The sequence below is a fragment of the Tenrec ecaudatus genome, chromosome 3 (genome assembly GCF_050624435.1).
Source record: "Tenrec ecaudatus isolate mTenEca1 chromosome 3, mTenEca1.hap1, whole genome shotgun sequence".
In the NCBI taxonomy this organism is placed as follows: domain Eukaryota; kingdom Metazoa; phylum Chordata; class Mammalia; order Afrosoricida; family Tenrecidae; genus Tenrec; species Tenrec ecaudatus.
The window spans coordinates 191,857,825-191,883,589 of NC_134532.1; the positions used below are offsets into that span (position 1 = coordinate 191,857,825).

The window sequence follows — 25,765 nt, forward strand, 5'->3', positions numbered from 1 at the left end:
GAACACGTGGAAGTCGGACATTGCATAGGGAAGACCTGAGACAAACCGGTGCATTTGAACTATCGTGTTGGTGAAGTGTGAAGAGAATGCTCCTTCAAGGCAAGAATGGCCCAACTGACTTCACCTCACTTGCTTTGAACATGTCGTCAGGAGAAACCAGTTCCTGGGGAAGGACATCATGCTTGGTTAAGTGGAGGGGCAGCAAAGCAGAGGCAGCCCTTGATGAGATGGACGGACATAGAGACTGCAACAATGGGCTCCAACAGAAAAAGCAACTGTGAGGATGTCCCAGGACTGGGCAGCGTTTCCTTCGGTTGTAATAGGTCATTATGAGGTGGGGCCCATGGGGAAGCCCCTGATGACAGGCCCAGAGTGAGCGACCAGGACCTGAACCTCTACCTTGATAGAGTGGGCCAGGCTCCTAGCTACCTGGCAGCAAGTCCCCAACCTGAGGGATTCGAACCTAGGACTTACAGAGATGGGGGGAGAGCCCTGGAAATGGCTTCTCAACGAAAGTTCGGGCTCAGCATAGGAGCGACGTGAGTGCTTAAGTCATGGTCCCTCCACTGCCAGAGCCCGACTGTATTCAGCTCGGCCTCCTTCAAGCCGCTTTCTCTGCAGTAATAGCTCACAACTGCCCTCCCCGGTGGGGAACACATCAGTAACTCTTAGCTGTTATTTCCAAGACCTTATTTTCTAAATGAACAAAAATGGGACAAATGGGATTCTGAAAACAAGAAGGAAAAAAACCTTCCATTGATGCACAACACTGATTTTCACATAATGACCTGGTTTAGAACCAAAACTTTATAATAAATGAGCAGGGGGCATATCTCATCAATTTGGTTTAAATATATTCCCTAACAATGACTCTGTTACAACTTTCTACACTATAATGATGTAGGAAGTATTTTCCATTGTCTGTGAGGATTTAAGGAATGCTTATGGTTGGGAAAGAGGAAGGAGAGTCTCTTATTCACAAATATTTCTGAGTTCTTGGATCCATGACCACCCCAATCAAAAAAGAACAGCTAAGTATATGCATGAAGTGCTATCGCCATAGCACACCAAAATGCCCCGGTAAAATCTTCACAAAATTACGCTCACTCAGAAATAATTGAATCTGCACAATATTGATTTTAAGACATCATTTTGAAGGATTTTAATTCAAAAGCAAAATTCTGAATAACTCATACAAGACACAAGCACATAGAAGTTAAAAATGTGTTTAATTAAATCCATTACAAAGACATTACATTAACCATCCAGTGATTCTCCACTCCCTTGAAGCTACTGCCCTAAGATGCTAGCATGGCACACAAGGCCTCAGAAATCAAATTCTCACTTGATATAACCTCATTGTTCACTGTTCCCTCCTCCATCATACAGAACATCACAAACTTCCCATTTCCTGGTCCAGAAAGCGCCTGCTTGCCCTTGAAGACTGGATCAATATCAACTATTCTGCTAGGCTTTCCGATATCCTTGGGAAAAAAATTAATATTTCTTCTCTCCCATTGCACTGTGTACTTAAGCCTTGCAGAAGTTAGTGTAGATAGCTGTCTCCCCTACAGCAGCCAAACCACTTCAAAGGCAGTCACCAATTTTCATTTATTATTTTGTATCTGCACCCAGACTAAGAGGAACCCTGGGACCATGGGGGCCCTTGGGGGTGGGGGAGGCATTGGGTTCTAACCACAAGGTTGGTGGTTGAAGTCTGCAAGTCCCTACGGGGAGAACGATGAGGATGTCTGCTCCCATAAGAATGTACAGCCTTGTCGTGAGTTGGAATTGGCTCGATGGCGATGGACCTTTAGTTGGTTTGGTGCCTGGACCAAAACTTGGCACGTAGCACACTCTTGGTTTTCATTAATAAATTAATAAATGAACATAAATGGATATTGGCAAATGAAAGAAATAAGTAGAAAATGAGATTATTGGTATGTTTTAATATGAACAAGAATTTGATTGATTGATTGATTGATTGATTCCTGAAATTTCCCTTCTTTCCAAATGTATCCCCAGAGTTAACTGTTCCCTTTGAACTTATCTTTTGGGCATCATTTCTTCGAAGACTCACAAACTGACTGGAGTGCTAATTTAGGAGAGCAGTCCATGGCTGGCATGAGGGAGCTTCTATCTGTTCTCCACAAACATACCTTCCATCTACTCAAGGGTTTTTAACTTCAAATTTTCTTTTTTTAACTCAAAATCATTGAGCTTTCCAAATGCTAACCATAAAACACACATAGCATCTGTATAGCAATTTACCATTTAAAATTTTCTTTCTCCAGTTTAATCTCATTTGCATTCCAGAATTTTGTCCACAGGTTTTACTATAGTCTTTATTTTTAGATAATTTATATTCACATGTGTATACATACACACATATATACACATACACATATGCACACACTTATCTAGATACTGTGGGGCTCTGGTGAGGATCTTAGGTTAGCATTGGGCTGCTACCTTAGAAGTGAGTGATTTCTACTCTCAAGCAGCTCCTGTTCAGGAGACAGATGAGGCTGCTTGCTCCCATAAAGATTTATAGTCTGGGAAACCCTATATAATATCACCGTGAGCCAGATACGGAGCCCTGGTGGAGTCATGGTTAAGTGTTGAACTGTTCATGGAGAAGTCAATAGCTTGAAGCCACCAGCCCCCTTTCAGGTGAAACACAAGGTTTTCTGCTTCTGTAAAGATTTAGGGTCACCATATATGTGAGTGAAATGATAATTCTGTGCCTAAGAATCTTGAAATTATGTAAATTTTTAAAGCCTAAATCATAATCTTACTTCTATTGCACCATACTTTTTTGTAAATAGTGGTTGAATTGAACTTCTTTATACTGTTTATCGGACCAAACATCAGGGCAAAGGGTTTCATTAAAAAAAAAAAGAAATTCATACTTTCCTGGGTTGCCTATGAAATGTTAGTGAGTAGTACAGTCAGACATGTATTATCTCCTTTCTTCCCCCTTAGAACAATAATGTTGCCAGCATCTTGTACTGGCAGTTGGAATCCTCCTCCCGGATAATGTATTCTGAAACTAGTCTACAAAAATGCACACCAGCCGTACAATGAAAAAGTAGAACCACTCCAGGCATGCCCATGAATTTGCTCATTTCATGTTAACCAAGGGAGATTTGATGCCCTGTGGTGCTCTAGAGACTATTTCTGCCTGCCTTCTTCCTCCTCCAGGACTTCCTTTCCACCACTGTGATGAAGTAGGAAACGTTGACCTATTCATAATGTGCTCATTAGACCAGAAACACACAAACACACAACTGCTATCAGACGTCCAGGAGCTGGGTGTTGCCAGCACACGCAGGGCACAAACTAGGACCAGCAATAGGTAAAGTTGCCATTAGAGATTAGGAGCATTGACTGATGAAATTGGGTGTTCCTGAAACAACTTCTCTTTAGAATATATATATATATATATAAAATCATATAATCTCTTGCTTCCTTTTTTGGGTGTGTGGGCGGTGGAGTGGAGGTTGATTTGGGAGATAGATGTGCTACTGGTTTTGTATCTCCAAAGAAAATCACAAAGAACACAACTAAGCAGAACACAACTAAGAAAACCGTGGCTGAATTGTGGTTGTTCTTGTCAGGTGTGGTGAGTTCGTTCTGATTCATAGCAACATTCTCCATGTTTTTGTCATTCAAAATGTGTTTTCCAGTTGAGAGCCAATGAGTCTAATCATGATGAATATCGGCTCCTGCCAATTAAAACCAAAGGGTGCAGCATGCTCCTTAAACCGAGAGGGAGGAACAAGGACGGGTGCTCCGCCGGTCCGTCATGTTGCCCTCCTTCGCTGAGCTCCGTGTGAGTCAGGCCTCTGCCTTCACGTACACATCTAGCCCTCACCACAGTCCCTCAGGGCCGGTATTGCGATGCACAACTGACAGATAGCAAACCCGCCAAAAGAAACCAGGCCTATTCCTCTCCCAGGCTAGCCTAGGCCTGTCTCATCTAATCTCTACCTCTGGTAGAGACAGGCCAGTAGATCAGACTCAACATTAATCACAGAATGCGTATGTCGTTGTTAACATGACAACCCCATTTGGGCAGAGTAGAACTGCTCTAGGTTCTCAAGGCCTGACTTCAAAAGCACCCTTGGTGGATTTGAACCATCCACATTTAGGTTAGCAGTTCAGAACTTAACCATTACCACCACCCAGGAAATCTTTTGCATACCATTGACACTTGATACATCGAATATAGCTTGTGAACATGTCTAGTGTCCTTATCCTCCGTGAACATGTCTAGTGTCCTTATCCTCCTGCGTAAGTAAGAGCCGAATCACTAAATAGGCGACTTTCCTACCGAACACAGTTCCCGTCGGCCAGGTCTTCCGGACGGGTGTAGAAACGGAAAGCCTGGCCAGCAGGGAAAGAAATAACTAAACACTTCAACTCTTTTCCTACTTGTTTTTCAAATAAGTTATTTTTAGTGAAACACAAAATATACTTGCAGTAATGGTAACATGTCCATGTGATGACATAATAAAAAATAGAAGAAAAAATTGCCTAGAAACTGCCCAAGTAAGACTTGTGTAGTTCATAAACATTCATTATCAAAGTTCTGCAATGTTTATCTCTCAGAGAGGCAAAATCATGGCCTCCCCTCTACCCTCATCCTAGGAAAAGCCGGGGTGCAAACAGCTGTTCCCCAGGAGGAAGACGTGACAGTCTTCTTCAGGAAAGATTCACAGCCTTGCAAAAAGGTGCACTGATTAAACACCACGCGTGACACTGAGGAAGTAGATGACTCATGGATTTAAAGCAGCGAAACAATTGAGTTTAAAAGAAAGAGATTAGCCCGAATCAGCCAGAGGCAATCACATCTCTAAACGTGAATGAGAAAAGCAGAAGAAAGAGGTGAGGGATGGAGTCTCCCCCAATGAGTGCTGGTTTTGAAGGTGGAAGAGGCCCAGAAACCCCAGAACTCAGGAGCCTCTAGAAATTGGAAAAAGAAAGAGAATGGTAGGGGGATGGGGGGAAAAAAAGGGAAACCGAGCTGATTCCAGGAACCCAAGAGGAAGGTGAATTATGAGAGTGACGAGTGCAACGAATGTATAAGGGTGCTTTGCTCAATTGATGTATGTATGGATTGTGATAAGAGTTGTATGAGCCTCAATAAAAAGATTTTTAAAAAAATAAAAGAAAGAGAATGGATGCTTCTCTCCATCCCCCAGCAAAGAATCCAACTTTGTCAACATGTGGGTTGGAGCCAAGTAGGATTTTTTTCCAGACTCCTGACCACCAAAGTTGCAAGCGGAATTATGATTGCTGTTTTCTTTGACGCCACTCTGTGATCGTTGGTCACAGGGCCAAAGGAACACTAATACAAGCCTGAAATCAGGGCAGGGAGACACACTGAAAGGTCTGGATTACTGTATCCTAGTTGTAGAGTGGGTGAAAGAGGGATTTCCACTCCCGGAGACTCACAGGCTGCACGCTGCTGTCCTATAGGGTTGTTATGAGTTGGCAGTGACTCGATGGCAGTGAATTTGGTTCAGTTTTTTTGATTGTATAGGATTACACACCCACATTTTCAAGATGTAACTTGATATTAAGTATATAAAGTATATGAAAATATTTTACTATTAAAATATTTTACCATTACACAAGGTATTTATTTTAGCTAACATGTTTAAAAACTTTAACATAAACTATCATGATGGAGAATAATTCAAAGACCCAACAAGATAGTTAAAGTTTTTAAAGTACATAATTCATCTTGCTCAAGTAATTAATTTCACTGCTTTCTTCTGAGTGACGAAATAATTTGGCATCATGCATGCAAATGGTCAAAATGGTCCAGCGTTACAAAGGACCCGGATTATTAACGCCGATGATTATAGTTGTTTTTGTTGTTGTTGTCCTTAGATGTCATCCAGTCAGTTCTGACCCATAGAGACCTTATGCACAATGGAAGAAAACTTTGCCCAGTCCAGGGTCCTCCTCACGATTGTTCCTCTGTTTAACCCTCTGGTTGCAGCCACGGGGCCAAACCATTTTGTTGGGGTCCTTCCTCTCTCTTGCTGCCCCCTCCTTTACTAAACATCATGTCCTTCTCCAGGGACTGGTCTCTCTTGAGAAGATGTCCAAGGTTTTAAAGTAGTCCAGTGAAATGAATATCAATTTATGGTTTACTAGGTTTTGGGGCAACTAAAGTCTTTAGAAAGAAAGAAAATTGTTTGAGTCTTATTTGCCATTGTGGAATCTTATATAGCACCAAGTCAACTTTCCAATTCCTATCAAAATAAATGCCAGCAAATTTCTCACTCAGTGCCATTTAGACCATCATAATTCAAAGTGACCCTACAGGTCAGACGAGAACTGACTCTTTGTGCTTCCCAGAGAAGCAGCAAATGATTTCAAACGGTGCTGTCCTTGTGGGTAACCCACTACACCACTGGGGCTCCTCTCAATTCATTGAATGTATGAAACATTTGCCGGTAAAGGGACACTCTAAAAAAAATCCCCAGCTAATACATTCACTCAAACCATTGCCCAGAAAGAAGACCATTAGTCAGACATTCTTTTAATATTGGTAGAACGCAAATACCAAGAAGAGTTGCCGTAAAGAGAAGATGGATTCTGTAGTGACATACACATTCATGTCGAACACATGAAAGTAAAACAAAAATAAATAGGAAATTTGACAGCCCACGACCCTAGGAAATAAGATGACAAGTGTATCAAAGGGAAGGTTTCCAACCAAGGCAACTTGTAGTGCGATAGACAGTCCTGAGTGTCAGGCCCCACAACTGAAGTCATCTATCAGAAAAGCAATCTGTTCCTTCAGAAAGTATCCTTCTTTTGGGGTCTTTGTTACTGTCTGTTACATTCAGGCTAGACAAATACCTCCTCTTCCTCCTCCTCCTCCTCCTCCTCCTTCTTCTTCTCCTTCTTCTTTTTTACATTACCCTTCTCCAAACTGTTTCCTTTTCATAAATGACAGAAATAGCCTTCTGAAATATTGTTTATTTGTTATCACCTGGACTAGTAATACCTGTTGCATAAATGGTTAAATGATCAACTACTAACTAAAAAACTAGTTCGGATCTACACAGAGGTACCTTAGAATCAATGCCTGATCACTTGCATCTGAAATATATGCCTTTGAAAATTCTTTGAGTGTGGGTGACAATAAAAGAAAGAGAAAAAGACAAAACTTCACACGCCATTCTGTGCACACACTGAACACTTGGAATCTCTTCAACAGCAACCGGGTTTTTGGTTTTGCTTTATTTTTCCAATTTAGATTATGGTTAGCAGTTTCTGTTGTCTCAGGGGCATTAGAAATCCTTCAACTGCAAGACTTGGGATCGTAAATCACATCAGTATTTCCAAAAAGAACAGAGTCACTTTAGAAACCAGGAGACTATTATGTGTCCCAACTCTAAGACACTGGATTACAAGACCAGGAGGGAGAGAACAGTCCTTCAGAATGCTTGCATCCAAATGCTTTGCTCGGAATTCTGCATAGTGCCTCGTGTCCCTTCACTGCACAGTCTCACGTGGGCATGTTTCACTCCTCCAGCATTCTCCATTAATAGAAATAAATCTCGGAGAGGCAATATCTGAGAGCTATCATCAGCCAGTCACTTAAGCAGGATTATCTGAAAGCTGGCTGATAGCATGTACCAGTGCTAATAGAACCCATGATGGCTCTTTAGGTGGAAATAAGTGCACTAGAAGAAATGAAAAGCATCCAGAAATAATTAAGTATTGTTTTAAAACGAAACTTTATAAAATTTCTAGAGCCATCCCAAGACTTAGAAGACTTCATAGGGCAAAATAAGTAGATATAACTATAATATTATGTAACAATTTTAGGAATATAATTTCTGACCCAGATGAATTGTGCTTAACAAAGAAGTTGCTGTGGGAGAGTGTAAACATTCCAGTAATGTTGCCATGATTAAAAACCTCTATAGCTCACAGCAGGTTTCCTTATTCTCTCCTCAATGATCTTAATAGTTCCCAATTTGAAAAGTGGTTGTACAACCAGAAAATTCTAAAAGACAGTCAAAGCCCAGTGTGAAGGAGATTGGCAGGAATAGCTACAGGAGACACCCAAATATTCAGGTTTGGTGGAAATGATCCGATGACTAAGAAACTGTGGTGCTATCTCATTAGTTCATTGATAGACCAGCTAGTGATCGACAAAGAAAATGCTGACATTGTGGAAATGTAGAGGGAGCTGGAGTCGAGTATAGCGGAAAATACAACCCCATTGACTAGGATTGAATCCTGTGGCCAAAGTTGTTGGGCTGATGCACATTGGATGCCAATGAGAGAAATCAAAGCCACAATAGGGTTGTTTTCAGGCTGCTGTTAACCTTTCTAAGATCAAGTCTCTCTCCAGGGTACCCCAGGCAGCCTGACCTTAGTCCATTCTAATGATCTGCTTATAAGTCTGTGAGGGTCTGCTTTGACTTCCAAGTACATCGGGACAGCAGTAATCAGGGGCTCAAATAACCGGATGAACAACATTCACTGAGATGTGGAAATTCTGGTACAGTGTATATTTAAGGTCCCTCCTTATTTCGAATCACACATCTTGGGCAGATTTTGAGTTCTGCCCCTCCCTTTTCTAGTTTTTAATTATCAAGGAAGACGGAAAACTTGCTGGGTTACAAAACAAACAAACTCAAATCTGGTAGTTCTTCATCCCTTCCTCAATGGAGCTGGGATCCTAAAGCTGAAAAAACATTCAGTGTTTAAAATATTCTTATCACTTGGCTGCTTGGTACTTACTGACATCTGACTCCCTCTGAGACGGTGAGAAAACGCAGCCTGCTTGGCGGGAAAAATGAAGATAGAGCAAGGGCAAACGCTTACAAGATGCCACTGGGGAAAGAAAAGAGCAACACCTCTGGCTGTCATCAGCTGACGGCTGCTGAGAGCTGCTGGGCAGGGATGAAGCACGACCCAGAGAGCCTGGAACCCAGGTCTTTCAGGAAGACGGCCAAGGACAGAATTTCCACACTGCCTTCGTCATTCTTCCCGCACTCTTCCTCCAAACTTGGAATCTAGTGATAGCTAATACTGCTTCCCACTCCCCTACCCCTCCCCCTGAAAATAACTTTCCAAAAGGCCAATTATGCACCAGAAATGTCAACGCTCACTAAAGTAATTTATTTGTCACTGGTTGCCAAGGTAGTAAGTATATAACTCCCGATTCAATAAATAAATAAATAATAAATAGAGATTTTTATGAGTTCATTGTATGAGTGGTATCCTGTAAGTGTGTCTCTGTGTGTGTACGGCGGATGTAGGCAGACAGAGCAGCGGGCTGCTACTTTTTATTCTTTAGTATTTGTCTCAGAGCTTGATTTTCTTTTTCCCCAGAGCATTTCAGCTATACGTTTAGAGGAGGGGGATGTAAGCCATCCTGAATGTACAGAAAGCAACAATTCCTATCTATGTTCCCTACGTGGCATTACTTAAAGCTCTTTCCTGCCTTTGATAAAATAAAAATGAAAGTCCTTCCCCCTCAATTTTTTCCAATTATTCAATGAAATGGCCCAACCCAGGAAAAAAATCTCATGTACATGTAACATAAAAACAAATATGCCACAGTCTTGGGACCCTGGAGCAAAATTCATAGTTTTTCTGCTTTATTTTTGTTTTTGTGCCGTGAGACTTCCCTCTGTAGTTCTGAAGGCGGTTTTCTCCTTTTTCAATAAGCCGTTTTAGCTTTTACTCAGAGTGATAAAATAATATGTCTTCCATTCTCCTCCAGAGATGAGTGCTAGGAATAAAATGTGACAACACCACTCAGCTATTTTTAGTAACGAGCTTTTCTTTTTTCTTTTTCTTTGCTAACGAATTCTTCTAGGAAAAGATTTCATTTCAGCTCTGGGAATCACGGCTTTATTCCTTTTCAGCTCTCTCCGTCTTCCCCATAATCGTTTGTTCAAAAGAACATGCCGTCGAAATGGTATTCCTCAGTATCTGATGCTGCAGACGGACGCCCACCATTTCTTTCACCTCGGGAGGAAAATGGGGTGTGGCATTCACAAATAGGGAAATGAGAGGGAGAAAAGTGGAGTGTTTGCTCAACATCAGACAGCAGGACCCAAACCAGGTTTGCATCTGCCCTTCAGTCAGGGCCACGCACATGAACGTGGAAGCAGGTAGTCTGCGGAGGCCACAGAGTTAGAAGGGATGTTCTGTCTGTATTTGGAGTTCGGGTACATGAAGTCGTGTATGGTGAATGGGTGTTCTCTGTGATGTTAAAGAAGATCCCAACAAGAAGGATTTGGCACTCAACTAGCAGCATTATTTTACTCCTTGCTAGTGCCAGAGAGGTTTTTGTTTAAGGAGTCACAGTGGCACAAAGCCAGCTGTAGGCACAAGGTAAGTTGCATGTGTGTGTGTGACGCCAAAACTAAGTCCTAGAAATGCTGCTGGTTCTCCGCTCGACAGACACTGTCATTTTCATGGCATGATAGTTGCTATTGTCTGTAGAACAAAACCAGTCTCATAAACGAGAGAAATATACATGCCAGGGGCCTTCAAAACATTTGTGGAAACTTTTCATTCTCCTTCAATTCTATTTTTCCACCAACTTTTTCAAGTCATTTGCCCACAAGCTCCGTATAGATGTGTAACTGTAAAGACTATAGAAGTACAAATATGAAACCATTGTGTGTTTGTACACTGAATATGTTCTTCCTATCAAAAAAGAAACTCAATAGGAAAACATGGTTTCTTTTTGCTTGGAAAAAGGTAAATAAACTATATATATTAAAATGTGCCAAAGTAAAAACTTCGATTCTCTAAAAAAAGACATCATTTCCCGTCCTGTGCTGGTGGCCTGCATGTACTATTACCGTGATGTGACATAGTAAAGACAGCAGACACTTTTAATCGCTTGTGGGAGTGCTGATATCTCGTCATTCACAAACATTATTATAGAGAATATTTGAAGTCATCACCATACAAGAAAACTAATAGAATCTTTCTTTTTTTAAATCTCTTTACTAAACCATTTCTCAGGCTAACCGGAGCAGTTAGTGATGGCAGCCGCTCAGCGTCCCCTGCTCTGTGCTCTAGCAACAGTCGTTCTTGTTTAACACTCCTGTTTGAATCACCCGAAGTTCAAAGTCACTCGCCGTGACTTCTTAAGAACACCTACCCATGCAAGTTGGCGACTTGTGTCTGCGTAAGATAAAGAAGTATCCACACAGTTTCTTTCGGGAGACTGAAAACCATGCTCACGTGTCTGAATGACTGGAAAAATAAACCAACAAGACATCTCACGAAGTTCATGCTTGTCCTAGATTGATGAAACATGCTCACACTAGGTCATGAGCTGTACCACATTCAAACAAGGTGACTGTGCAAAACCCTTCCTGTTGTTCGCATTTGTTGTCCTCTCCTCCCTGGAAATCCCACCAGGATCGGATCTTGCTGCTTATGAATTCATCAGTATGTTTCCACTGTCTGGCACTAGACTTGAACATGTTTTTTTAACCAGTGCCAAATTGCTCCGGCCCCACCTTACTGACACTGTACAGAGCAGTGATTTTAGAATAGATGAAAGATGCCCAGGGTTAGTAAAGCAACGACAAACGCAGAATAATACTCAGAAGCTGGCATTAAGTTAGTACTGCTTCCAGGTGGGACCAAAACTTTTAAAAGAACGGTAAACAGGCGGTTTGCTAAACTCTGTGATAATCTAAATGAGATCTGCGAAGAGACGTTCTTGCTCTTTCATGATTTACTGTACATTTCTTCCACCAGTAGAAAAGAAATGAAATGTGGGCAATACTTTTAATATTATAAAATTCCACGAAATATCGTGAAAATGATATCCTTAAAAGTGTGAGCCACTAGTTGTGAGAATTAAAGGTGAAAAATCATTCCAGTAACACATATCAATTTAGATAATATGTATACAGAGATCATTATTTAACAAAATTGAACTGTATGATACAAATTTGGGGAAATGTACCTAAATGAAAAACTATCCCAAGATGAAAGGGTTATTAAAGCATTTAGACATTCAGAAAACACCATCAAAACAAAATATGATTATCCCAATATTTCCAAAAGAAAGGACCAGTCTCTGATGGGCTTTAGTGTTACTCAACTGACTCCCAGCTTACTTAGCACTGTGTCTCAAATAAACTCACATAGCGTTTAGGAAAGTCAGCAGCAATGTATTTTAAGAGACGCTGCAATATAGCTCTTACTTTAATGTAACATTCTATCGAGAACCTAATTTAAAGAAATGCAAATTATAAAAAACCTTTTATGGAAAATTGACTTTTATTTTGCTTTCTTCCAAGCATTTGTGAATAATAAGAAAACTCCATTAAAGGGGAATCAGTCACAAGGATCAACATATAAACCCCTCCCAGGGGGACAAACAATAGAAAAGTGGGTGAAGGGCAACAGAGGATGATGTAGGATATGAAAATAATAATTTATAATTTATCAAGGGTTAATGAGGGAGGGAGGGCGGGGGACGGAGGGGGCAAAATGAGGAGCTGATACCAAGGGCTCAAGTAGAAAGAAAATGCTTTGAAAATGATGAGGGCAGCATATGTACAAATGGACACAATGGATGTTTGTGCAGATTGTGATAAGAGTTGCAAGACCCCGAAATTAAAGTATTTAGCAAAAACAAAACTCCATTAAAATGCTTTTTGAAATGTTTATAGAAAGTAAATAAATATATATAAATATTTTTAAACTATTGTTGCTAAGTGCCATCCTGACTCAGAGTGACCCCAGGTGACAAGTGTCAGGCCGTTCTTTGGAATTTCCTTGACTGTAACCTTTTTTTAAAAAAATTGTGAATTAGATGGGGGTTTATGTTTCAGATGACGATTTTTGTACTCACCAATGTAAAGAACTGATCAAAGCTCCCAAGGGCTTAGCCTGTCTCTCGCTTCCTTGTTACCCTTTTCTGTATCTTGTGGGAAACTGTCTTTCCCTCCACGCCCGGATGGAATCTGTACAGAAGCCCATCTCCATTCTTCCTCCCAGGGGTCACCAGGTAGGTCTGAACTTGTAACTTTCAGGTTCATAGCCGAGTACTCATCCTTTCCACTGCCAGGTTTCCTCCATTCACCTTACCTTGTTAAGGGTTTATTTTCCATATAACATCATTTCCTGTCCCGAATTGAGCGAGAGTTTAGAAATAAAATCTTTTTCTCCCTGAAAGTATTAGTAGCATACATATCCAACTATAAAACACATACCCACACACACACCCAAGTAAAATAAAGATGATTGAAATGGAGAAGGGGTCACTTAAGAGGTGATGAGCTACTTGGTGAGAAGAAGAATCATAGAAGGGTCTTAATATCTATATTCATATATTGGTTATGCATTTTGGTTAATGTTTAAGATCATATGACTCAGGGCTGAGTGACCTCATTTCAAGAACATAATAAAATTAGTAAAGTAGTAAGGCTGAGACATCATGGAACCCTTCAAAAGAAGCTGCCATCCTGTGCTATCAAGCTGAGCGAGTCGGTTCAGACTCATCATGACCATAGGTGACAGAGAAAAAGGCGCCCCAGAGGGGTTCCTAGGATATTACCTTCAAGGGAGCAGGGGCCAGGCGTGTCCCACTATAAAGGGGCTGGTCAGTGGGTTCAGACTGCAGGTCTTTCCTTTCACATCTGAGTGCTTAAACACTGTGCCACCAAGACTCCTTCAAATTTGTAGCAAGTGAATCCAGTTCACGTAAAGCATGTTGCCTATAAAATAGATGTGCTCCAGCTACTTGACATTTGCACCCCGAGGCCTCAGCAGGCTGGAGGGTCTGTGATGGATCCTCAGCTCAGCACCCGCCGAGCTGGGTGATATGCTATCTTTGAGGCTCTGGGCATCAGTTTTTGCATCTACCAAGTGAATGATAGGAACAGTCTCACCCAGTCAGAATTCCTATTCAATGACTTAAATAAAATATGCAGAACTTGCTGGCCTGTGCCTAGAATACAGTAGGGCAATGTAAGCTTAGTTGTTTTCATTTATGAATTGTATTTCTAAAATCGAAATTCCTCAAAAGTGGAGGTTTTGTCTGTTTCTGTTTATGGTTGTTTCTCCAGGTCCTTGTACTGTTCTTGTAACTTGCACATAAGTGATATATAGGAGACACTTAATGGAACATTGGTTAGTAGTCACTCAGGAATTATTTGATCTCTGGCATGTTGATTGTAGTAAATGTGGAATTTCTTATAGATAAGAATATATACATTCATTTATTATAAAGTAAAAATGTAAATGTCAAAAAGTCTTTATCAACAAAGCATGTTTTTGTGTTTTTTTAATCATTTAATTAGGGGTTCATAGAACTTATCACAATCCATACATACATCAATTGTGTAAAGCACATTTGTATATTCATTGCCTTCATCATTCTCAAATCATTTGCTCTCCACCTAAGTCCATGGTATCAGCTCCTCATTTTCCCCCTCCCTCCCCACTCTCCCCTCCCTCATGAACCCTTGATAATTTATAAATTATTATTTTGTCATATCTTGCCCTGTCCGACGTTTTCCTTCACCCACTTTTCTGTGGTCCATTCTCCAGGGAGGAGGTTATGTGTAGATCCTTGTAATCAGTTCCTCCTTTCCACCCCATCCTCCCTCCACCATCCCAGTATCGCCACTCTCACCACTGGTTCTGAAGGGATCATTCGCCCTGGATTCCCCGTGTTTCCATTTCCTATATGTACCAGTGTACATCCTCTTGTTTAGCCAGATTTGTATGGCAGAACTGGAATCAGGATAGTCGGGGCGGGGCGGCATTTAGGAACTAGAGGAAAGTTGTATGTTTCATCATTGCTACACTGCACCCTGACTGGCCCTTCTCCTCCCCGTGACCCTTCCACAAGGGAATATACAGTTGCCTACAGATGAGTTTTGGGTCTCCACCCCACACTGCCCCTGACACCTGAGTCCTTCGCCACCTCGTGATCTCACAGGCTGGTGTGCTTCGTGCATGTGGGCTTCAACAAAGCGTGCTTTAGTGTTCCTGACCAATAGTTATTCACCCTCTTGTGTTAACATTGTATAGAAATACCATCTCGGTATCCAACAACTATGCCTGGACTCACCAGCCACGTCCAGTGAAAAGTCCGGTTTACACGAGATTGCCTGAGTAAGGGAACTTACTGTCTGCATTCCGACTTGTCAAAGTAGAGCACCATATGAAAATGAGCTTTGGAGCAAAGCTTGAGGAAGCGCTTCTTAAGAAAAGACTATTTGTCCCCACCCCCAGCAAGCCCTGGGGCTTTAGGGCTCGGCTCAAGGGGAGGCCCTCTGGGACATGGGAGTACAGTGAATGGTATGACCCTTTGCTGGGCATGCCTACACAGTAGGGTATGTTGAGCCCCTCTAGGGTTTCCCGGATAGGCTCCACTAAATTTCTTCCCTTTTGCTTAAAAAAAAAAGAAAAGGAAAAGACTTATTTCATTGCTGTCTGACTTGGTTGTCTAGAAAGTTCGACCAAAGGATAAAAGAGAAGAGAGTTCCTGACCTGAATCAGAGGAGTTTATCTGAGATGACCCCAATGAAAACATCGATTTGTATATTACATCCGACTCGTGTACAGGCTACCGTCTATTTGCTGTCTATTTCATGACAAGAAATTTTAATTTTCATTATGTAATGAAAATGCACAAAGGCAAAAAAAAAGTGCAATCCTCAATTTGTCCATGGATTTGTCTCAAGAAGGGAAGTTTATTACTTCCTCGCACAATAATAGTTGATGACAGTCACTTGGAGTACGGTACCAGCCTCGGCTATGTGCTTGGCAGTTTCCATGTGCCCTGAGAAATCAGACCCACCGGATCTCTGTCAGACCAATTAGGCCACTGTGTGTGAAAATCCACTGAGAAATGCCCTTACAAAAGAGAGATTATTAAACCAACATTACTGTTTCAACCGACTCTCTCTCCGCATTAACTCCCACAGCTTTTCATTTGGAATAAAATGCTGACAACATCCAAGAAATTTAAGACTACTCAGGAATGTTGCCATTTGAAAAACTCCTGTGTTACACCAGGGGAACAATTTTGGACAGTTTTATGTAAATACTGGCTTTACATTAATTAACATGTCGAGCTGAACTTCTGGGATGGTGAAATTAAAGTAAGATGCTATTAAGCCCAATTGATCTCCATACAAATGGAGAGTTGTAGGACTTATTCAGTCATGCGCACAAAAAGTTAAGATGGAATAAGCTAATTGCACTTCCCATGTTAGGCACATGTACATGTGGTAGCTTCCTGCGTTTCTCACGAAAGTCCCAGCAATGTGGACCGGCTGTTCAAGAATTCCACTCCAAAAGGCTTTTGGAGTGGGCAGTAAGCATACTCAGCTGGTGACCAAAATGTTGGCGGTTCAACTCCACGCACCCAAGATGATCTCAAAAGAAAGGCATGGCTATCTACTCCCGAAAAAGTCTCTCTGAGAAACTTGAGGGAGTTCATGTCTGACATGGGGCCATTAAAGCCCAAGCTTCCTGGAGTGATTGAGAAAATCAGCCACTGCATGGCCACAAGGTGTCAATGAATTGCGACTATTTTTATTACCAGGAGTCCTGGATGCAGGATGATTAATCACTTCCACTGGACCACACCCAGGGGCTCCAGACCAGAAAGATCTGGTACTTTGTTCTTGCTAAGGTTTGCACCTAGGACACCCTCTGGAATTTCTACTTTGTCACCTGGGGGGCACATGAGTGAGAAAGGGATTCAGAAGCACTAACAGCAGTGTTTATTTCCTTCGTCTTAGAGAACTGGTGGGGAGAGGGCAGGTGTACTGGCATGGGTTTTACTTGTATTTCTCTCCTTCTTTTTGCTTCCACACTCTTCTCGGTTTTGGTAAAGTTCAGGGGCAGAACAAGGAACCGGTGACAAGCAGTTGGTCCACTATCTGAGATCGAGATACATTAAAAAAAAAAAAAACTGGGCTAAATAGGCAGAAGCCGAAGTTCACATTTCGCAAGTGTCTTGCAATCATAGCACGCTGTGATGTCTGCTGGTATCCCACCAATACGGGGGCTCTGGCCAAAATTCAAGGCCATAACATTTGCCCTTTTCAAGCTTGCTCATCCTTGTCTAATACCATCTCACAGTCCAAGCTGGAGTTTCCGACACAAGTGTCTTGCTCAGGTGCTCCATATTCTAAGGTACTGAGACTCTCCCTCACTGACCTCATCAAACTCCCCATTTCTTAAGGGCTATTGATCTTCTGGAGGTGCTGACCTAGTTATCAGCTTAAAGTAATTTACACCCAGGTGTGCCAAAGATCCTAGAGAACACTTCAGATGTGATTTGCATTTTAAAAGAAGTATCCGTCAGAGGACTGGGAGCTCCTGAAGGAGCTTCTTTGGAATTAGAAGGCAACTTTCTGTTTCTACTCTGTGCCTTCCCATCCTCCAGGCTCCATTAACTCTTTTTAGTTTTCCAGCCAAGGCACATTCCCTACTTTCCCTGAGCAAACCAAGGAATATTATCTCTACTGACAGCTGCAGGCTCTCACCTTTCGGAGTCTCACCAAGGTCTCAGTTAGAAAGGAAATCCACCTTTTATTAGTGAATTTGGGTTAGCTGAGCGACAAGATAATACATTCAGGAAAATATCAGTTGATGAATACAGGGCCCCTTGTCTGTGTTTTAGGTTACGTCCATCTAATTTGGATGGAAATTCCAGAAAGGAATTTAGTGAAATACAGGAAACCCATGTTTGTGTGGTCCTTCTTCGCGTCGCCTCAAAACCTGTGGCCATTGCCTCCCACAATTGCATTCACATTTGCTTTCATTTGTATTTTTTTAGGGGTTTGAGGATTACAAGATCGTCAGAAGGAGGAAAAATCGGCCAAAGAAAGGCCAAAGAAAAGGACAAGGACTCTAGTTGCCACGGTATTATAGCCTGCCCTCATGTGACCATCCCCAACAGGAAAGAGGAACGCAATTCGTTTGCACTATGGTCACACCATACACCCATAACCAAATGTGGATGTATCCAAAGGCTATCGAGCCCCCGAACTCATGGCCCTTATTCCCTGGTCCAACAAAGATGAACGTGTGCCTCCTCCGTGCCAAACACTACACGAGGCCCTTGGATACCTTGGTGAACAAGAGATATTAGGGATCAGCTCTGACTTTCAAGTGTCCCCTGCCTCAGGCAAACTATTTTTGCAGATGTATTGATAAAGATGGAGACTTTGTTCCAATTTTTATCTTATCCTCACACCAAAACTTTACACAGTACCAAACTAAACCCAAAACCCACATCCTCTGCCAGAGGGAATGCAGAACATAGTAACCCTATATAGGGTGTCCATAGCTTTCTCCATAGGAGCAGTTGTAAGGTTTGAACTGCTGACCTTGTAGTAATCAACGTTTATCCAACAAAGTCACCATTTATCAAAGACAAAGCAAATCATCAAATTCTCTACAAAACGAAGGGCTTAAAACACCACACGTGCTGGAGAAAAGTAGTTTGCACAGTGACAGGTAGAGTTATTCTGAGAGGCATTTCAAGCTCTGGAGTGGTTCCCAAGGACCGTGACAGGATGTCACAATAACCTTCAAAATGACATTGGGGTGAAAGTGCTTTGTCACATCTTGAAGGCTATTGTTATCATCTGAAGTTTGTGTGAAAGTGCTTTGTCTAAACTCGTGGGCTTTTCGTTGTTATTCTTGGTACATACAGCGTGATGTTTGCAAGTTCAGCTAAGTAGATATCCAAATTATACCTAAGGTACCTTTGTAAACATCACCATTATTGCTATTTTGGATGAAATGCTGTCTGTGAGGAGACCAAGTGGGACAGACAGTGGCTGTCCTGGCAATTCTTTTGGCTACGAGTGTTGCCAGCTAAGTGAAAATATATTGCATTCAAAACACACGCGCTCCCACTGCCCTCGAATGCTGCGAGTCCTTGCGAACCCTGACGGGAGAGTTCTTCCTAGACCATTAAGTTCATAAGTAGCTGCTCCACCAGTCATCAAGAAGCTGGTGACTCAGTTTCCGCACATCAGACATGATAGTGACACTTTCCTTTGGTCTTACGATGAAATGAACAAGCACATATGAAAATGCTTGGAAACTTAGCAAACACGATGCAAATATAAGCTATTATTTACAGCTCTGCCTTCTCGCTAATTATAAAGTAAGTCCACGAGGACAAAGCCTGGAACTTATTATTCTTCATATACCCACTTACATTAAAAGCCGTCAAAAGAGAAAAATGTTTATGTGAAGAATGAGCTGCTCAGTGGAGCAGACTTTAAGCCACACCGATCCCACCTAAGGTTCTGTAAAGGAGAATTATTGCCTTAAGATTTAAAATGCAACGCCCACCCAAAGGCTAAAATACATAAGGAATGTAAATCCTTCAGTATCTAATTCCACCATGTTGACTGTCACTGCCCTAAGTGATAACTTCCAAAGGAGAAAGGTCAAAGGAAAAGAAACGCAGGTAACCCCTCTGGGTGTGGGGTGGAAGAACGTGCATGCCTGGACAGTAAACGAAGGCAACATGTTAGAAGGTTAATAAGAAATTTAACCAGAATAGTAGAGGAAGGCTAAGATTTCTCAAAAAGGTTCTGCTGTTGCTCAGTGGTGCTGTAGGAGTATGTTGTTGATTATTCTGATGCTTAATCACACGCAAAACATCCCTGGGGTGTTCGGTGCTTTTGTTTGTAAGTGTGCTTTGACTTATTATGTTTTTCTACTCACCATAGTTAAATAGCCAGAGTTTCCCTTCCCACCCCCACCCCAAAGTCTAGGGCTGCCGTTCTCAAACCTTTCTGATTGCTTCAATAAGAATATATATATATATATATATATATATATATATATATATATATATATATATATATATATACATAGCAATTAAAAGAGGAACACGCAGGCATACACAAACATAACTGAGGCACACACGTATACACAAACATGACTGAAACAAAAACTGCACAAAACAAGGTTTACTCTTCTAACAAGGTGACCTATCCTGAATGTCTCTTTCATTTTGTATCTAACTGTGGTTGAGCCCCACACTCATAAATCAATTTCATGCCTCAATCCTGTGTTGAAACTGAAATCTGTAAAATGCCTCCTTCGACCATGTGTTCTTCTTTATAAAAGTAATCATTTCTTCGTTGGCGTTCATTCAGTCACCATTTTGGCCTTCTTTTTTATTTATGATCTGTTTGTGAGTTGATTCACATTTTAAGCAGCTCTAAGGAGGTTTACTATTCAAAATGAAGAAACACGCCTTTCCAAGAAGTAGGATGCGAAGAGGTTCATTTCACCGACTTCTTACACTGACCCTTGTGCCCCAAACCAAATGAGAAGTGGAGCCATTAGGGTGTTATTTGAGGATTTTATTATGGTCTCACTGATGTCTGTGATTTTCCCCCCCTTTGGCAAGAATTTACACTAGCACGAAACAGAAACGAAAGTCTCAAAACTACACACGTAGGTGATTTTCTTGGGGTCAGCGTGGTAGTTCCTATAAATTTCGCCCGGTTGAAGATGGTTCACAAAACTATCACAAGAATCTGGACATGACCGGTCATTACTTCAATACTTGGGGAACACTTTAATGAAATAAGTAGGGCAGCAAATTATTGTTATAACATTATCAAGCTTTCCATTTGGGACACTCATGCTTAGGAGCAGAAACAAACACATGCATGCAACAAACAGGAGCATACACGCATACACCAGGGACCCTTCCACAGAATTCTCTGATAGAACTTAACAAACCCATTTGATCGAGTCAGTTCCGACGAGATAGCCGTGCTATACAGCGCCGCGTACAACTGCCTCGTGAGTTTCTAAAGCTACAATCTTTATGGAAGCAGACGGCTTCCTTTTTGCTCCATGGAATTTCTGGTGCGCTCCAACTGCCAGACTTCTGTTAACAGCTGAGCACTAAACGAATGTGTGGTGGGGATCCTGGGACAGCACCACTGATAAGGTTAAAAGCAGTCAGTTTCTCACCAATGATTACTTAAACGCCTGTTGTCTAAATCAAACTGAATGGACTTTCTACGAAGGCAGTCCCCCTCCACAGCCGGATCCATAGTCGTTCTGAACATGATTACAATTTCAGCAAGTCTCACTGAAAATTTCGAAAATTTCTTAAGGAAGTTGACCCAACCAAGAAACATAACATGAAAATTCTAGAGACGCTTTGGCTAGTATTTCTCGATTAAGGGCCAGTGAGTCAGCTGCAATGTCTGTGAGTATACAATGACTCCCTCTGATTTCCTTTAGACCCCCAAATCCTGGCAGGTCCAGGAGAGGGAAAACAGGCCTTGAGACAGGCAAACACAGCATGAAAATTAAGAGGCTATCACTACTCTCAGAGAACTATATGTAGTTCCCCGGAAACACTTACAAGACACTTAAAAATGACTGATCAATTTAGGTTTTAATTCTAAGTCAGAATGTCACGGATGATAGACTTGATTTCTGGCTGCTCACACAAAGCCATCATCTTTAAATTACTGGTGAAATGTGCTTTTGTATCTTTTTAAAAACGACTTCATGATGAACTTCTGCTAACCATCTCCTTGAAATCAGAGTAGCTGATGATTTAGATACCCACTCATGACACATTCTGGTATTAATACTGCTTCTTTTATAAGTTTATTTATTTCAAAACTAGTTTTCCTGAAGTGGAGGAGGGAGGGGCAGGGCGCGACTTGAAAATAAAATGCACGTGCAGAACAAGCAGTGATTGGCTGACACCCCACGGCCAAGGGCAGGCTCCAGCAGGTTTTCGGAGTAGCAAGGTCATCACTGTATGGTGCATAATGGAGCATCATATTAGAGTGGAATTCAGCCAAACACAGTAATGAATGGATGTGGACGTATCTGAAAGAAGGAAAATAAAGATTTATGCAGGTAAAAAAAAAAAAGGTCAACAAAGAAATCTCCCCCAATGCCTTATGCTCAATCTGAGTACTGTGGTAAAGGTTTTGCAACAGAAGATTTGCACTTGCAAATTATGCGGTTGTAAATAATACATAGGGAGAAAGAAAAAAAAAAAGAGAAGCAGCAGCTAATTTGTCAGGAGTCCTACTCGAAAACTTTAATAGTTTTTTTTGTTTGTACACAGCATTTGAGTTCAATACAAACACAACTACGTTCCTGAAAATAAACCTTTATTCCTCCTCTGAAACATTAATTCACCAGAAGTGATAATTAAGATTAGTTTTCAGCCCAATTCTTCTTCCAAGTGATTTCGCCTACAACACTAATGCTAAATAAAGCACTGTATAATGCACCACGACCAAGACCTTGCGGAAGAAAAGTTTCTAAGGGCTTGCGAAGAGAAGCGAAAGGAAACTGAGAGCAAAGCGAATCTGACTCAGAACAGACAGAGACAGATCTTACTATTTTTACAGTCATACCAAATAAATAAACGGAGCTGGGCCCGAGTCTAGCAGTTGGCTAGATACAGCATATACGTACCTGGCCCGAATGATCATTCTACTCAATTTGCTGCATAACCTTCAAGCCTCCACATCACAATACAAGATTCAACATACCCGTCAACACTGGCGATTAATGGGGAAGCCATGGCCTAATCACAATCCATTTAGTTTAAAAAATCATTCAGATTTCTTTTTTTTTAAGTTGGTAAATTAAATAGTCTACATTTTCTCAATAAATTGCTTTCAAATCTGAAGTGTTCTGATGAGTCAGTTGCCTTAGAAGGGAAATAATATCTGCTTTGAAAACAATGCAGCCTTATGTTTCCCTGATAAAGGTGCTTGGAAACCAATGCAGAGGGGAAAGTGGCTGACCCTTGGGGGTGCAGGTGCTACCAAAGGAAAAGCGCCTGCCAAACTGGAAGAAAGGACGTCTCTCTAAAGGAATGATCAATAGTGTGCAAGTGGTAAAAGAATATCCTGATTCTAACCCACAGAAAGTTCTCAGTGTTTTCGCTGTAATTGTTTTCTATTTGAAATGCATTTTATTGAGGACATATTTAATGTAAAATAGGGACTTACATATATTATTTTTCTGATCCACATGTTAAAAATTATGTCGATTAACTTTTTGGATATATGCTCTAACCCCTCTTAAGTACTTTAATGTCTGTCATCGATTGCTGTCCTTCAAAAGGCAGGAATGATTAATTCTTGTAAAATTCTTCAAAATTTGAGTTATAATTGCTCTCTGATCGCTTTACAGCTTAAAGCAGAATCACATCCTATTGTAAAAATATCAACCTTGATAGACAAACAAATGACATTAGACATGCAAAAGTAAATTTCAACATATTTCTAAAGATGTATATATGTGTGTGTGTGTGTGTATATGTATAAAGTTGGCGGCATGCTATATTTTCCCTAACAATGGAATAACAAACTGCAAAAGAACACTAGGCTCTGAGTTCTAGTTCACATTGTATCTCTGCTAATTTATTTTATCTTAATCAAATTATATTTGCATAATGGAGAGATTTGATGTACTGGCTAAACTGATGACTTGTCATTCCAGAATGTGGCAATTACACTCTTAATAACAGTCCATTTTATTTCAAGTTTGTGTTTAGCGTTCAGAAATTTCGCATACATCAATATATACAAATCACAAGGCAAAAAATGTGTAATGGCAGCACTGCTGATACACCTGTGTATGAATGTACGTGGCATCTTCGGGTGGCTTAGAACTATATTTGCTGAGCTATACCATGTGAATGCCATCTCACATCTGAGGCACACCATTGAAGATGGAAAGATGACAAAGAAAGAAAGTTTTGCTGTGTTTTTCCAGGTGCGTGGTTGATTTGAAATCTTTCAGTTGACTGGTCTAGTATCAAGGTCACTTCTTAATTCACAGTGCATCTGGGATAAGGAGGATCCCGGGTGGCACAGTGCTTTAGCACTCTGCTGCCAGCTGAAAGTGGGTGGGTTGACTCCTCTGTCTGATTCCCTAAAGGTTTGCAGTGTTGGAAATCTTATGGGGCAGTTCGGATCTGTCCTATAGGATCGCTGCGAGTTGGAATCAATGTAAGGACGAAACACTAGGTTCTTAGGAATAGGTTCAAATCTGAGAGATTTACACGCAAATTTTGTACTCATTTCATATCAAATCAGTGGGTGATCGTTTCCCTGTTTCACAGGCATCCTGTGTTCCAGGTAATGCTCCCTTAGTGAGTTCGTTTGTTGGCACTAATGACAACAATGTAACTTAAATCAGTCACTGGTCTTTTGCTGATGAGCTCAGGGCAAGTGTTACTGGATTCCCACCATTTGTAGATCAATTGTGCCTTTAGACAGTTTCAGATGGGATTATTACAGATGGGAAAATTATATCCTGGAATTTCAGAAATTAAATGACAAGATTAAAACTAGAAGTGGTCACTAACATCACTTGCATTTCAACTACAGTAGACACTGTTTAATTTATATCATTGTAGATACTGTTTAATTTATATCATTGGGACTCAGTTCTTATTGCATCTAAGTCTTAAGTCTTCGTCTTACTTCCAAAATGCAAGTAATTAAAAAAGAAGTTGCGCCACACTTTTATTAAGCACATAATATATTGACAGAATCTGATCAATTAAAGAAAGCATTATTCAGATTCAGATTCAATTTAGCAATTCCTTATGCAAAGAAGCCCGCCATTGGAATTTTTTTTCCTTGAGTACCTCAGGATCAGCTACAAATGGATTTTTAAATTAATGTTTATTCAATCTGTATGCTTTGTACTCTTGCCAAAAAATAAAGTACCTTACTTTCCATTTACTAAACACAATAAAATTTTACTAGCAAGTGCATTATCTAAATAACAGCATAGCGATGATAAACTAAAAAGGGCTGGAGAGTGGTAGTCATACAGTCATACTTTTACATCATCTATTAATCTTAGGGAATTATGTTACTTTTAAAAATAAGTTGAAAGATGGTCATTTAACACTTAGTGAAACACCATAGGGTTCCGATAAGCAGAAAAACAACAACAAAATGCCTTGCATTTGTTCTATAACTCAAGCAGGATGGGAATACACTTTGACTTTCAGCTCACAACACTGGCAGCCACCATGACCGTGTATACCCACCAAAGGCACGAAATCAAGGTGGACGGTTCATCTCCATAATTCTGTCAAGCTGCACAGTGTTCAATTAAGCACACTGAGTTCTCTGAGAGCAGAAGTTTTTGTTTCCTTTGAAAAAGCCCAAACGATGAAAACCTGGGCTACATCATCAATTTCTCTAATGTGTGAATTTCAGAAATAACCTCTGAAACACACATCTCCTCAAATCTGTCAAGAAGTAACTAAGGCAGCTTGATTTGAATGTCTCCAGAGTCTGTAAAAACAAACCCAAACAGGGAGCGCTGGGTATGTGCAGGCTTTTATTTCTGCACTGCTATTTAATTTATTCTAATGTAGCCATAAACGCAACTGAGGAGAGACGCCTCACAAGGTCTTCTCAAATGCTCATGAAGATAGCAGAACCTTAGATTCCATCACCAGTGAAGGACTCTGATATGCAATTCAGGGAGCTGTAAACATAAACAAAGGCTTTAAATCCGATGAAATCGCAGATGTCCAATGAATTGCTCCTGCAAGGAATTCAAAGAAGGCAATCCTCAGGTGTTTTTCCTCAAATTTAATATCATAAAAAGAGGGGAGCTTATAATAAGACCTTGTCTTCTTTTCATTTTGCCCTTTCATATCAGGCTTCATCAAAGAAAATATATTTTGAAAGTTAAATATATATATATTAAAGCC

The 25,765-nt window shown here is 40.8% G+C and overlaps 1 protein-coding gene across 4 annotated transcripts in view; it reads right to left on the reverse strand.

The window, feature by feature from the left end:
* The window catches only part of PCDH7 (protocadherin 7), a 496,884-nt gene that overhangs the window by 464,486 nt on the left and 6,633 nt on the right, over window positions 1-25,765 (reverse strand). The window contains exon 2 of one of the 4 annotated variants that reach the window (XM_075544456.1): window positions 21,630-21,888. The exons of the other annotated variants lie outside the window; for them this stretch is intronic. Within the exon in view, the coding sequence (XP_075400571.1) occupies window positions 21,853-21,888 (36 nt within the window). The 3' untranslated portion in view covers window positions 21,630-21,852. Of the gene's footprint in view, window positions 1-21,629; window positions 21,889-25,765 lie in introns of those variants that run through there. 4 annotated transcript variants of the gene reach the window in all.